This window comes from Larus michahellis, chromosome 9, assembly GCF_964199755.1.
Source record: "Larus michahellis chromosome 9, bLarMic1.1, whole genome shotgun sequence".
Lineage (NCBI taxonomy): Eukaryota > Metazoa > Chordata > Aves > Charadriiformes > Laridae > Larus > Larus michahellis.
Window position 1 is genome coordinate 11845308 of NC_133904.1, and position 14259 is coordinate 11859566.

General features: G+C 39.1%; 1 protein-coding gene across 2 annotated transcripts; it reads right to left on the reverse strand.

The window, feature by feature from the left end:
• Positions 1-1990: 1990 nt before the first annotated feature.
• Positions 1991-13787, reverse strand: LOC141748786 (CDC42 small effector protein 2-B-like). Of its 2 annotated transcripts, none has more exons than XM_074601377.1 (4): positions 13228-13787; positions 11540-11753; positions 11013-11114; positions 1991-10473 (listed from the first exon to the last, which is right to left on the reverse strand). In XM_074601377.1, the coding sequence occupies exons 2-4, from the start codon at positions 11591-11593 to the stop codon at positions 10399-10401; spliced, it is 231 nt and encodes a 76-aa protein (XP_074457478.1). In that variant the 5' UTR covers positions 11594-11753; positions 13228-13787; the 3' UTR covers positions 1991-10398. The 2 variants fall into 2 exon arrangements, with proteins under 2 accessions (XP_074457478.1, XP_074457479.1); XM_074601378.1 differs by lacking the exon at positions 13228-13787 and adding an exon at positions 12498-12564.
• Positions 13788-14259: the final 472 nt, after the last annotated feature.

Below are 14259 nucleotides of genomic sequence, written 5' to 3' on the forward strand. Positions count from 1 at the left end.
GCGTCCCCGGGCCGGGTGCGAGGGGTCTGCCCTGAGGAGGGCCCCGGCCACGCGTGTTCCCGCCGGCCCCCCCGCGTTGCTTGTTGCCTTGTGCCTTCTGGCGGTCAGCTTGTCGTGCCCCCACCCGGCAGCTTCACCGCCGGCGGGTCTGGGGTGCTCAACGCGACATGAAACCCTCCACAGCCGTTAGAAATAAAAGGGAACGGTCGGGTTTGCCCCAAATCGGAGTATTTCACCTCACTCCGTCTGTCAGGGTGACCAGGCCCTGGGGGCCGCGGTCTGTCTGCAGGGTGAGCAACAAGTACAAGAAACAGCAAGGCCTGGCTTATAACAAAAGTTTGAAGGGAACTTGAATTGTTTGCACTAAAAAAAAAATTTAAAAAAAAATAAAAATTCAGAGATGTCTTCCATGCTTTGAAAGCACAACGAGGGCTATGATGCAGCAGCTGGAAGAGCCAGCAATGATTTGCAGAAAGGAGACAGACCAAAGCAACTCTGTGATTTACCAGCTGAGGAAGTTGAGCAACATCTTTCCTGGAGGTTTTCAAGCACTGGTTATGCCAAAGGGCCAGGCTGCCTCGGGGCCAGCGGGCACGGGGAAGGGGAAGAGGCAAAGATAGGAAAGATTATGGGAAAAAGGAGGGGATGTGGCCGTGGTCAAGACAGCGGAGGTGTGAGGGAAGAGAGAGGCAAGAGGATGAGAGCTCATCTGCAGTCCAGCATTTGTAAATCAAAGCCTAAAGTGGGTAACCCACCCGCTTGAGTGGCTCACAAACTAAGTGGTTATTAGTTATTACCACAGAAGAAGGAGGTTCCTGCATGTGTGGTTTTCCCTCTGTGTGAATTTAAGGACAAAGCCATGTAAAAATATCTACAGGGAACAGTTCCCACCACAGTATGGCAAATTTTCAGTAAGTTGTTCTGTTGTTGCAAAAATCTTCATAACATTTACCTACCTGTAAATAAGTAGCGTTTTGATCAATACGGATATTTTGATGATAACAAGCAAACTCTCCCCCAGTGACAACAGAACAGGCCTATGCATCTTGTAGACTTGCTACACTGCAGAAGCGTGTCTAACAATTTACTGTATTTAAACAGTGAAAGATAATGGCACACCATGACACAGCTAATAATTCATATTCCATGCAGAACTGGTATTTTAAAAAAACAGCTAGTACATTGTCCATCTGCGTGTTTCTATTTTGGTGCTGTTGTCAGAGTAACCACGACACTTTATACCAACTGCTCTCTCTACTTCTGAATCTAACAAGATCTGGATGACAGATTAATGCAGATTATTTCAATACATCTATAAATTCTGTGATCTGTAAAGAGAGAGGGGTATGTACACGACAGTGTATTTCAGGCATGGAAGAAGTGTTTCATTTGAATTGGAAGCACGTAGCTGCTCACAGGATCAGATTCCACAGGGTGTCCTGCCCTACCAAATACTAATCCCGCTCCTTGCGTTCCCCAGGAAAGCACAGCAGTTTTTATTCTGTCTGCAGCTGAAAAAAAAGTGGACCGAGGAGAAATACTAGAAGTACAATTTCCTTTTATTTAAAGGAAATTGCTGTCCCACAAAGTGTACGTTTGGTTTGATCTCCCCTGCCTCGATGCCTGTTTAAAGGTATCGTGTAAGCATCTCTTAGGTTAAACGCATTCCCCGCAGTCCAGTGGGACTGTGCAGGTTAGAAATAGCTGCACTGAGGAGCCCTAGCGTTAGCTCAGGACATGGGCAGCTCATGATCAGGACATCAGTAAAACCTTCTTAGGTAATCTTTATTGGCAACTTAAGTAGTCCATAATTTTTACCGTTAGCTTCAATATGTAACCAAAACTAAAACCAGATGATCTAGTCTCAGATTTCAGCACTATGAGAATGACTAGATTTTATTCATATATGTTATTTCCAATCCCAGGCAGAAGAAACTAGGTTATAAAGACCTTCAGAGCCTGAAGAATGACTTAAAAGCCTAAAAGGTTTTTTTTTCTTTTAATTTTTCCTCCAGTTTTAAACATGAAATTCTTTATTTGGAATGAACAATACAGCTTCTACTCATAATCCGTGTAAAATACAGAAAATCCACACCAAGAATTGCATCCTTTCTATACCACCATAATTATTTCCATCAGAGAAAAGAAGAGAAACAACACTCAGAAAAATCCCTTTCCCAACCACATCAACATCAAATAAAATCTGTCACTCAGCTCAGGCATTCCTGAAGCATTTCAAAGCGTTAAGGAACAGAGATGTTTAATGTAGGCTTTGAGCACATTAGTTAGAAAGTGAAAACTGAAACTAAATAACAAAAAAGAAACTGCTTGAGTAATAGTATACATGCATATATTGAAATCCTGTTTAAAGGGATCACGAAATTATCGCTTCCATCCCCCTGCCTGTTTTCCACCATACACGCACACTTTTAAACACAAATTATTTGACTCACAAGGAAAGACATCCAGAACATTTTCCCTTCAAATGCCATTCTCCTGATTCTCCCATTGCATTAAGTGCTACTTTATGTTTTTTTCATATTTATCAGCCTCTCGGCTTTTGAGTAAATTTATTCCAACCAATCTCCTTTTTCTGTTCCTTTCCCTGTATATCTAATTAAATTTGCTATTTTATTAGCTTAACTTTGAATTACTGTCTAATTCTGTTAATTTTGCATAAAACACCACAATCAGAAAATAGTTGCCTTGTTAGGTAGGCAGATTTATACAGGTGGCTATCTGCATTAGATATTTAAGAGAACACACTGCATAATTTTAAAAGGACTACGATTGCAAAACAGTTATGTCATACAAAAAAAAAATCATAAGGAGAGGATTTGGGGTTCATTAATCAATAAACAAGCTTCAAAAGGATGAAGGAACTGTTAATATGTTGTATTAATTTCTAAGAACTAAGAGAGAACATTGACCCAGATACTGAATGTAAATATATTTCTAAGAAATTCAGTGGGTGGTAGAGTAATTAGGGCAGAATAGAGCAGGTGACAAGGAAAAGGAAGTGGCTTAACCAAAGAAAATTTTATCCCACCCTATAAACGGTCTCTTTCAGTGCTTCATATTTTCACAGCTTTTTGGCTGGAGCCTGGAACAAGACAGCAAGATAACACTGTGAAACCTCTTGATCAAAGTGACATGGGGAACATCGTTACCAAAACCTGCCATCTCTGTGAGACACACACACACACGGCAAACATGAGGACACATGCAACAGCCTGATGGGATCTCTATCTCCTGGCAAGAAAGTGATCCAAAACAGAAAGACTGGTATTTAAGAATTATTTATTAATACAAACACACGTCTAGCAACTTTTCTGCATGTACTAACAGCCTTATCTGAACACCAGTAAATACCAGTCCTTGCTAGCAAGAGATACCCTAGTTCACTGGACATTATGCAGTGGAGAGAACAGCCAATTCAAATGCATTTTCAAAGGGGATGTTTAAAGTAGTTGAAAGAAACTAGTGAAAGCCTTCCTCATATGCCATTATGCAGGAAAGTCACATTAGCATGCATTAATGATGGACTGTAAGCCTTACTTTCGAATTCTATTTTCGAGCTTGTATCACACCCTCAAAGGTATTGAGTCAGGTTTTAATATTTCCTGATGGTAGAGACTGCGAGGGTAAACATGGGTAACTGCATTTAAAAGCATATTACTTTCACCATTAATATGCAGCTTCAGTACATGTTGAGACTGGACTTTCAAACTTACATACATATAGTAGATCAATTTTTTACAAATAGACTTCTGTCTAGAACAACTGCCATTGTTTTGCCTGCTCTACGAATCCTTAATTGTAGACAGCTCACTGTGAAGAGATTAATTACTGATTATCAGTATAGTCTTCATTCACCTTTAGACTCAGCTCAGGTAAGTTATGTAAAATGTACGTGTCTGTCTTAAGCACCAGCAAGATCATATGCATGTAAATACACTATTAAAAAAGAAAATCCAAACACTTTTTCTAGCTCTTTGATGAAGAATCTGAAATTAGTTAGTCATCCACTTGTACAAGCTAATGTCAGCTTTAAAAGCACACCAAATTCTCTCTCAGTAGTTTAAATGTAGATTTTAAGTCAATTTTTTTAACTTCCAGTAAGCCAGAGCAATCATACTAATTTCAGTTTAAAAGAATGGATTATTTCCTTCCACATTACTTAAGATGAAGGTCTAAATATATACATATATATTAAGACATACATATTAAAATATTAAAAGACATAATTCAACCTTTTTTTTTTTTTGCCCCTGAATTAGGGTGGGCCCTTAATAATACTAACCTTGATTTTGTTCCCTTTGGATGTATATGCAAATATCAGAGGAAAGTTAAAATCTGTTATAAAGAGAGTATTCTTCCCATTTACATTGTTTTAATAATACAAAAATATAATTAAAAAGGTTCACTGAGTAAAGGAGTTTCAATACAGCTTTGTGGCCTTGATTTCATGAGTAATTTAGAGTAGAGGTCTCAACAGACACCTCAAAGTTGTTCTTCTTGTCCATCTGTTACTACTGTCTTCTAAATGGGATTAAAACTAGGTTCCCTTTTGAAGTACATTTTTGGGTAATGTTTTAGGATTTTGGTCACGCTGATGGGATGTGCAGAAACAGGATGTATGGAACAAGGGACAACCACAAGGTGTTCAGCAGCCATACTGCAATGCTGGAGAAAAGCCAGTTAGTGCTGGGTTTAGGCAAGGCAGAGTCGGAAGCATACTATGCCATGGGTGCCCTTGACACCCCACTCTCCCTCAGAGGGCACAGTTTTTTGTTATAACATGATTTTGCTCATCTAGAAGTTGCCAGGTGAAGACAGCAGTCCTAGTTCGGTGCCAAACACCTCAAGTTGGGAGCTTTTTTGGCACAAGAACACATACGAGTAACGTCCCTGCCTACTCAAAGTGCTTTCATTATTTTCTTTCATGTTTCCTTCCTCTACGTACCATTGGGAGCAAAGGTCTTAATGGAAATCTGGTGTAGCCATGGTGATCTCCTCAGCCTGCAGAGAGTCCAGGAGAACATCACCCAAACCTCCTCAAGCACAAGGAAGTCTTCATGACCTTTCAGCTCCAACCCATCCATACTCTCCCAACACCTGGAAGCTCAATATCAGATGGATCTAGTTCATTTCCCTGAAGTTTTAGCAACATGGTGAAGGCAAATACCTTTTTACTACAGCTATTTTGTATTAACTCTAAGTTTTATTTGTTTTTTGTTCCACGGAGGTAGCATTGGGTGCAGCAGGCCTCAGCATTTAGAGCATCTGCAACCTCACACTCATCAGCAAAAAAGAAAGGCACCATCTTGTCTTCCAAACATATACCTGCCATCACTCCGCAACTGCTGAAACCGAAGCTAGCTTTCTGGGCGGCTCCATGCTTTCTAAAAACAGCTTTGTGAACCACTGCAGGAAGAGGATACTACCATCCATTAAAGTTACGCTGGCAATCTGTGTCTCAAAGTCCCAGCTTAGTCATGCATTTAAGTGCCCAATTTCCTCCATATACCAATTATGCACACATTACGAGTATTTTACAATTGGTATCAGCAAAGCTGTCCTGTGCATTGCAGATAACAAACATTGACAGGCACATGTTCTGTTCCCTGCTCGTTCCTCATAAACATCTACCACATTGCCCCTCTGTGACTTCTACACTTGCCTCACTTGTACATCTCATTTTTCTGAAATTCCCAATCAGCCCATTAGCCTCTCTGACCACCTTCCCTGGAGCACGAAGAATTAAGCAATAACAAGGAGACTTTATGTTTTCACACAGCTAAGTACAAAACTGGCTCAGAGCTGCATGTGGTGATAAATTTAAGTAACTCCGCAGCTTAAGGCTCTTTTGAGGGAACAACTGTCCAACAGTTGTTCCTAGAGAGGACCTATTCTATACAGGACTAGGAAACCTTTTACATATACACTATAACCACATGAATATCAACAGGAAAACTACTGATGTAACTAACTTGGGCCTTGTGTGCCAGACTAATTACTGTGTATGAAGAAAGGGCAGTTTGTCTGCAGAAGCCCAAGCCCAACCACTTAGAGCATTTCCTTCAGCGCACAGGGACTTCAGCTGTAGAGGTAAGCAGCTGAAGTTTTGAATTTCAAGCATTAACTGTTGCTTTGGGTCTAAACTCTGTTGATCCAGCCCTTGTATTACAACAGAAAGGTACATAGTAAGAGCAGCACTACAATTGCAAGGAGTTAAAAATGCAAGTCTCCACTTTTAAAAAAAATAAGTAAATAAGAAAGATTTATTCTAAGCAGCCTTGGTTGTTTGGTTTTTTTTTTAAATTTATATTTACAGTTAGTCTGTTTTCTGCCCTGAAACCAATCTGCAATCTAATGAACCAGAATTTTCTTGTTTCAGGACTCTACACTTTTGACATTAACCCTTAGCGTGTTATTCACTTGTCTTACAGATTTTTTTAATTGCAAGTCTACCTTCAGGAGGCATAAACTAGAAGCATAACCTAGTAAAGCAGAGTACTGCAAGTATTCCTTCTAATCAGTCCCACTGAAGAGTTTGTTCTCTGGAGAAGATACAAACGCTAGGAAGGAATATCTAGCTTCTACCTCCCATTCCCTGACTGCCTAACTTTATCTGAATGATTTCATAGTACAGTGCTTTAAACAAGTGCTTGAGGCTCTTGACTAACCAAGTGTGCAGAACCACAAAGTATCGGGAAGCCTTACAGGAACTCACTCACCAGAGACCCTTTTGACACCACTGTAACACAGCACTGTTTTCTTCCTGTAGTTCATCTCATCTATCTCCACAGCGATTACAAAAGGCAGACACGACTGTTCTTATCTTCAGCTGTTGGGTTTTTATGTCAGTGTCACAGTGCTGATAGCAAAGTATATTCAAACACAATCAAGAACAGCCACGAGATCATCTTTCACTGACAGATTTGACTTTTTTCCCCACTGGTGTTACTGTATTTAGTAACATATAATGAATTTAATAAACATACCTCCACAGAATTTAGCATTGTCAAATTGTGCTTATTCTTGCTGGCACAGTAAGATTAAAGGTATTTGCTAATCTCTCAAACATTTTTTGTCTCTATGGAGTGGAAGCTACAGAAGCACCTGATGGTCCAATATGGCAAGACCATAAAAATGGATAGCACTACGTGCCTGAGTTGCAAGTTACCATATTACAGGCTAGCTTGGAACATAGCATGCCACCACATAGGTGTTATAAAGCTGCTCTACAGGAGGTAAAGAGATATACTAGGTTGTGAAAAAGCCAAATACCTTTTCTATATACTGACTGCAGCTTTATGCAGCATTATGGGATAGTCAGTAAAGCCTAGCAGGGACATCAAGGAATAAGACAAACAGTATTTAAAATAATAGTTACTTCCCCAACCCTACTTTTTTATTTTTTTTTTTAAGGAAGCAAACAGATACAGTGCTGAGACTCTACCAGACAACATATAGACGACTTGATTCTGCTCCGCTTGCAAGTTATTTTACTTCTGACTACAAAAAGAAATCATAAAATGCTATCAAGTCAGAGCACTAATGTTTCATTGCCACATTGTGTCAGTACAAGATCTTCACAGCCTACAACACAGATTAAAAATTTGGATCCTTTGGTCTTATTTGCTGTATTTTATTCCAGTCAAGCTCAAAACACACAAAATAAAAAAGCCAACCCTGCAATGGAGTAATAGCTTGCAGACAGCAAAGACTTGATGTAAAATTGTGCTCCCTAGTGGAGAAATCTGATTTTGTGCAATAAAAGTTCAAGCCATGCTGATCCACCCATTTGACCAACAGGTTTTCAGCGCAGAGAAAATACCAAGATTTTCCACAATATGAAAAGAGCACAAGTGCCTAGTTCAACAGATTTATTATAACCAGGATAGGTTTATACCCAGTTACATGACAGATTACAGCTAGATAAGGCTTCTAAATAGACAACAAAAAACTACCTAAGCATGCTTTTTTGTTTGTTTAGATTTTAAAAATAATGTTTTTTAAAATACAAATAGCAAAACATTTCCTTTTAATGATGTGACACTTTAATGTGATCCTATGTAATACTATATAGTCTGATGAAAATAGGTTGGTTTTACACCAGATAGTGCTACTTGGTTTATGTAATAAAAACTAGGATTTTTTTATAAATAAGGGTTTAATAACAAAATTCTCTGTTGAATTATTTTTAGAGAGAAGAATTGACATGATCACTGACTTCTTTATTTCTATTTCTGTGTACACCGCTAGTCTTAAACATACCAAACGGGTCTTCAGGAAATACTAATTTGTGTTCAATTTGTTTTCTTACAGTGTTAACAAAATACAACCCATTTCCTTCATGACAGATGCCTACCGCTACTTTTTCTGGGCAGGTACGGAGCAATGAATGTATGAACTCAATTTAATAGCAGATGAATTAGAATCTATTCTTTAAAACAACTTGGCCATTTTATGCTTCCTCAACAGTATGCAGGATTTAGCTTCTTTGAACTCTGTACTTAAATAGTCTGTTGGAATAAGTCTGAAGTTAGAAGACAAATATGAAAGACTTAAAGCTAAATGTACAGCTAACTCATGCTAATTCTAAAATATATTAAAATTCAGCATGCATTCTAATTCAAGAGTAAAGATCTAGCAAGACATGGATATTAGGTTTCTCTTATGTGGTTGCAGAATGTTACCATGAGCTGTTGACTGTTACAGAAAGTAACGTTCTCTCTTCCTCTTTGTCCCTTACAGATGAAATATGGTGGGGAGAGGTTTAATTTTGAATGCATACAGAAACACAGAGCTACCTTTCATCTTTTAAGTTCCCTAGCATACTCATAAAAATCAGGCTAACAATTCAGCAGTCTAGATTTGAGAAGTATCACAAGCCACAAACAGAATCATACAAGATAAGAGATTTGCCAGATAATTTTTTTTAAATGGAAAAAAGTTCATAACTGATCTTATGCCTAGAGCAAGAAGGAGAACGTCCCACTGACTTCCAGCATAACTAGTGCTGATATAGCAGTAATTTAAATGCCTGTGTTTAGTTAATCCCATGACAGCAAGCGGATTTCCTAAATTTCTGCACTGGTAGCCATTCAGAATTTTGAGCTGGCGAACAGTTGTCAGTGATTGGGTAAAAGAAAAACCTAGCTCTACTTCAGCTGTTTTGTCATATCACTTAATAGAAAGGTTAATAAGAACTAGGTAAAACAACCGCATTTTGGGTATGGGTAAATATTTATATCTACTTATTTAAATATTTATGAAGTGCTCAACTCTGCAAGACACTGTTGCCATTTAATATTCTCCTGCAAGTTTTCACAATATCCTTTAAGTTTCTGTTCTTCACATGGCTGTATCACTTAAACCATACACAAAAAAAAGCTTCAGTTCATCCAATAAAAAAAACCACACCAAACCAAAAACCAACTTCAAACCAGTCTCAAAATTAAGAGGCCAGAAAGACAAGCGAGATATCCCTTGAAGTCCTGTGTAGTTGCAGTTACATATAGGTAACAGAGTGATCTTAAATTTAAAATTCAATAGTAGTCATGCAAAATTAATACACAGTTGTGAGCATATTGTAGCACCACTTGAAGTTAACTGGTATGTTTTATTAGCTCTGCTGTAGTAATACCTGTCAGTCAGACCAGTACATGTATGGAAGGGAGGCAGCCCAGTAACTGAGAGAAATGTCTGGTTTTTTAAGCCTCATTTGAGAGGGGGTATGTTTGAAAAAACTCCATTTTTAGCTACAAAAGCGTTATCACGGCAAAGCAGAAGTTTCACTGTGTTTTGCAGACTCAGCTAACAGTATTATGTTAAGAGTTTGTTCACCATGAAGAGACATTTAAAAAACCCACCAAAGTATGGCTTAGTAGATTTATGCATTAGGTTGTGAGCCATCTAAAAAAACAAAACCAAAACCAGGTACAAAGTTATATTACAGTCTATAAGATCCTACTTAGCAATTCAGCTTAGCCCACGTAAGAAGTGCAAACATGTGATATCTTCCAATAAATCAACTTCTGCATTTCCTGAGGAGAGAAAAAGACAGAGGCCAAAACTCCACACAGTTAATACTGACTTGCAATCCCATCCTACAAGACACCTGTGTGAGGTTTTTGGGATGCAGCTAGGAAGTCATCCACAGTGACAAATTACAGTTGCTGCTACAACACTACCACAACAGACCATTTTAAGGATAACTTACAATAACTCCTTCAGAAGCTATTGTGCTAAGAACACCAAAGCTTGGACTGACCTATTTATAATTCAGGTACTCTCTCTGCTCCATGATAACGAGGTTTTAGAGAATATGAAAGCACAGTCCAGAAGGTCCTCATAAGACAGAGCAGACTTGAGCCTTCTCTCAGTTTCCTATATCTCAACAGTCGCAGAAGTGCCGTTTGTGTAGCCGCCTTTAGACTTCATGTGTTCCTGAATCGATACAGCCTAGGAAAAAAGTTTATTAGAACATGCATCTGAAAGTCTGGTTGCCAGAGCAATTATTCAACATATCAATTTGAAGAGGCAGGTGAGACATACGTCTACAGTGCTGGGTCCCAACAGTAGTAGAGAGAAATAACAACTAAACACAGGATTGTTAAATACTATTTTAAGTCAGTGCATGAGATGGGTCTTGCTATCCAAAATCCACTTATTCTTACATCCTTCACCCTGGCACAGCTTTGACTTCAGGGTGATGTGTTATCTGGACCTAGTGTCAAGTGAATCCACAGAATCCTTATCCAAAAAGGTTCTCATCATATGTACATATACTGGGGAAATGACCACTTCTTGCTGAATATATCTTCCACAGTATCTTATGTTTACAAGCCAAAGGACAGTTCTGTTCTGATGCTATTCTATTAATAAAAAAAAAAGAAAAGTCATATTTTTCTCTCTCTTACAGTTATCTAGTATTTTATTGGCTACCTTCTCTGCAGGTTACCGAGTAGAGACTTCTGCCTATCCAAGAGGTGCACACTTACCGATGAATAGTCACTACTCATCTCTCTTGCCCCAACATGCGCAGTGTGTACAAAGTTCATTGGTTCTCCTATCATATTCCGGTCCAGTCTCCGACGCCTCTTCTGTAAGAAAAAGGATATCTTAGGGGTCTATTCAGAAAACATGCTCAGATTTCAGAGAGAAACAGGCTGCTAAGTTAAAAGACAGTCAGTAGTGACCCCTAATGACTCCTCATTGCAACCTGGCTGAAGTTTCACGCTGTTTGCAGTAACGGAATGTCAAAGTCACTTTTATTACTGCTAATTGAATTTTAGCAAAAACTTACTTTAGTGTTGGAAAGTCAGGGCCTGAGAACTGCAAACAGTCATATGGACAAAGCTTCTGGCAAAACGCACATAGTTTAAACATAGTTTAACAGGTCTGGTTTTACATTTTGCATTACTAATCCCAAACTAAATAAAACAACATGACAATGAAAGTGTTTTCCACATAACTGAAAGTAAAAATTTCAAATATGATAAAGGATGGCAGTTGTGCATCTACCTACCGGCTGGGGCTGTTCACCATTGCACCAATTAAAACAAACCAGGAATTCAGTCATTATGTTTTTCAGTAGGTAATGAGGTCTTGTTAAGTGTAATTATTTCTCTAGGAGTTAAAGCAGTACAAGGACCAAAATGCAGTTTCTAAAGTGAGTTTAGGAAGGAATTGCTTGTGTAGATTCACTTGTAAAGATCACAGAAAGCATCCAACAGGTACACCTGCAAAGAGATTATTATTTAAATTTATACTAAAGTATATCAAAGTCTTATAACAGTTATTGAGCAAGAGACATTTCAGAAGACTAAAACAAGACCACAACATTCTTAAAACATACCTGGATAGAAGAGTAGCATCAATTTAAAATCAATGTTTGTGTCAGAAATCAGGGTTAAGAACTCTGCATGTTTACTCCCAGACAGACAGTAGTATAAGCTCCGGTTTCTTTACAGAAGTGTAATACATGCAATGCTAGAATTAAGTCAGGTCTTGTTTAAGAGTTTGTGATCTGGTTGTAAGCAGAGCTAGCCAATACTTATGAACTATTTAGTATTTCAAAAGAAAATATCTTTAAAGTACCACAGATTGAATGCTCAACATTTACAAACTGGTGCAAAAGAAAGTTTCCTTCTTACCCCTGATACAATAACTCTTCTTAGACATAGAAAAGCTCAAAGTAAACTCCAAAAAGCCCTTAGAAGAGAAAAAAGAAGAGCTTTGTATACCAGCATCAGAACCTGTTCATCAGACGGAGCCTAGAGCTTCCCAGAATGTATAAAACTATTAACACAATGCTCCTGAACTGGATACACAACCAGGAAACTCAGACTTCTAAGTGCCCTGAAGCTACAATAAAAAGCAACTTTTTAGCAGTTACTGACTTCATATCAACTATTTCATATCCCATATCATTAAAACAATATTATAACATTAATTTACAAAGAAGGCTCCTTTCCAAGGCTTACAGCTTAATGGAAGTTACAGCTTCATCAATTCAGTCTTTCTGAACCCTCGCTGAACTCTTCACAACCAAACAGCCTCAGCTTCCCCCTTCACAGGCATTTCTTATGTAGTCCCACAATTATGTAATTAGCACATCTATTTCTTTCACCTTTGTGGTTTTCTTACACTTCATCACTTCTCACACTTCAAACAGATTTTTTTAAATTTCTGATATTTATCTATCAAAGCATTTGCTGAGTTTGCCTCTTAGCTTTAGGTGGCCTATATGATGCATTACTGCAGAATGTGCCATATATTATTCCATTTTATCCTGGGTGGTTTTAATACAATTAATTATCTGGCTCAATTATCATTTTTCACCTCACTTCATCCTCTCACAACAGTCTTTATCACCACTGATGCCTTGTTTGGGTGCAGCAAAGAAGGGACAGTGTCCCACACAATATAACATGCAGAAGCCAAAGCTTTTGCCTACAAATTAGTTGCGGATTTTTTGTGTTTATTTCATGTTAAGGAGACTGCACCAAAGCTAAGATTTTCTTAAAAATCATAAAGTGCATCACTGTATGCTGATAACCTATTTTGAAAGCAGGCTGACTGAAACGAGCATCAAATTAGACAGGGAAACATCCCCATCCCAAAATAATGTTTGAACGCCTACTCTCCTCCCGCCGTATCCCCCAGCACTTGGCCATTGACCTCCGTGGGGCTCCATGCATACCCAGGTCTTACCTGCTGCTCCCAGTGCGTCCTCGCAGGACGGTACCTCCTCATTCAAGCACTGGCATGCAGCCAGCTCCTGTCTTGGCAACTCCAGCGCATTTACAGTTCATATTCCTGGGTTATAATTAATCCTGACTGCTAAGCAAGAATGCTTCACTGTGATCCCATACCCTGTGACGGTTCCTTCGCTCTGTAAGGCGCTGCAGAAGTCTGCTGTGCGCTTCACGCTTACCTACAGGTGTCAGAAAAGCAGAACGGAACCCAAAAATAGCGCCCCAGTTTGGCGTCAGATTTGTGGAGCTGTGCAGTTTTCTCAGCACTATCCATACAGCCTGTGGCTCACTTCCACCCCTGCGGCAGCTCTGCAGGTGTCCTCCTGGCACACAGCAGTGTCGGACGCCTTCCTGTTGTCTTTTACAGCAGAACTCTTCTTTTCCTCTGCAGGAGTCAGAGTATCATCCTCCAGGACAGGGATGTTTGCGCCAGAGCACGGGACACCACCTTCCTCCCAGAGACTCAAGGTTTCCACACTAACTGGATGAATTTTAAAAACATCTTAATGCATTCAGGCTCACCAAGGACTAATAAAAGCCAACAAGAATCCCCAAACCGAGGAGAAAACAACATTTTGTCACTGTTGGCACACAGACCAGGATTGGACAATATCCTGTTGTTCTTTCTCTCTATTTTTCACCATAGCAGCAGCATCATCGAGGAGAGAGAGACAAAGGGCCAGGGAAATGGCTAGCACACGCAGACACAGATGTTGAATGCGATGGGCAGGATGCTCAGCCATTCCAGAGTCCGTAGCCTTAAAGCGCCTGAGAGCTTTATAAATGTTTAGATACGCTGTAAGGAACATTACATCCAATTTGTTCTACTGTTGCTGTGTATTAATAAGTATTCAAAATATTCTTGTACTTTACTTACAAAATATCAATTCTATATGAAGTGGAAGATGTTTGCCTGAATCAAAACAAAAGAATTCTCCCTTTCCATAGACAAGAAATATGCACGGTAATCTTGCTAAATAACATCCAC

What these genes read in the sequence shown, in the direction of transcription:
- LOC141748786 (XM_074601377.1), bottom strand. Translation starts at nt 11,593, where the DNA reads ATGACTGAATTCCTGGTTTGTTTTAATTGGTGCAATGGTGAACAGCCC. An exon ending in ATGGTGAACAGCCCCAGCCG is followed by an intron (nt 11,115 to 11,539) that starts GTAGGTAGATGC and finishes TTTTTCTTACAG; the next exon opens with AAGAGGCGTCGGAGACTGGA. An exon ending in TGAGTAGTGACTATTCATCG is followed by an intron (nt 10,474 to 11,012) that starts GTAAGTGTGCAC and finishes CTTTTTTCCTAG; the next exon opens with GCTGTATCGATTCAGGAACA.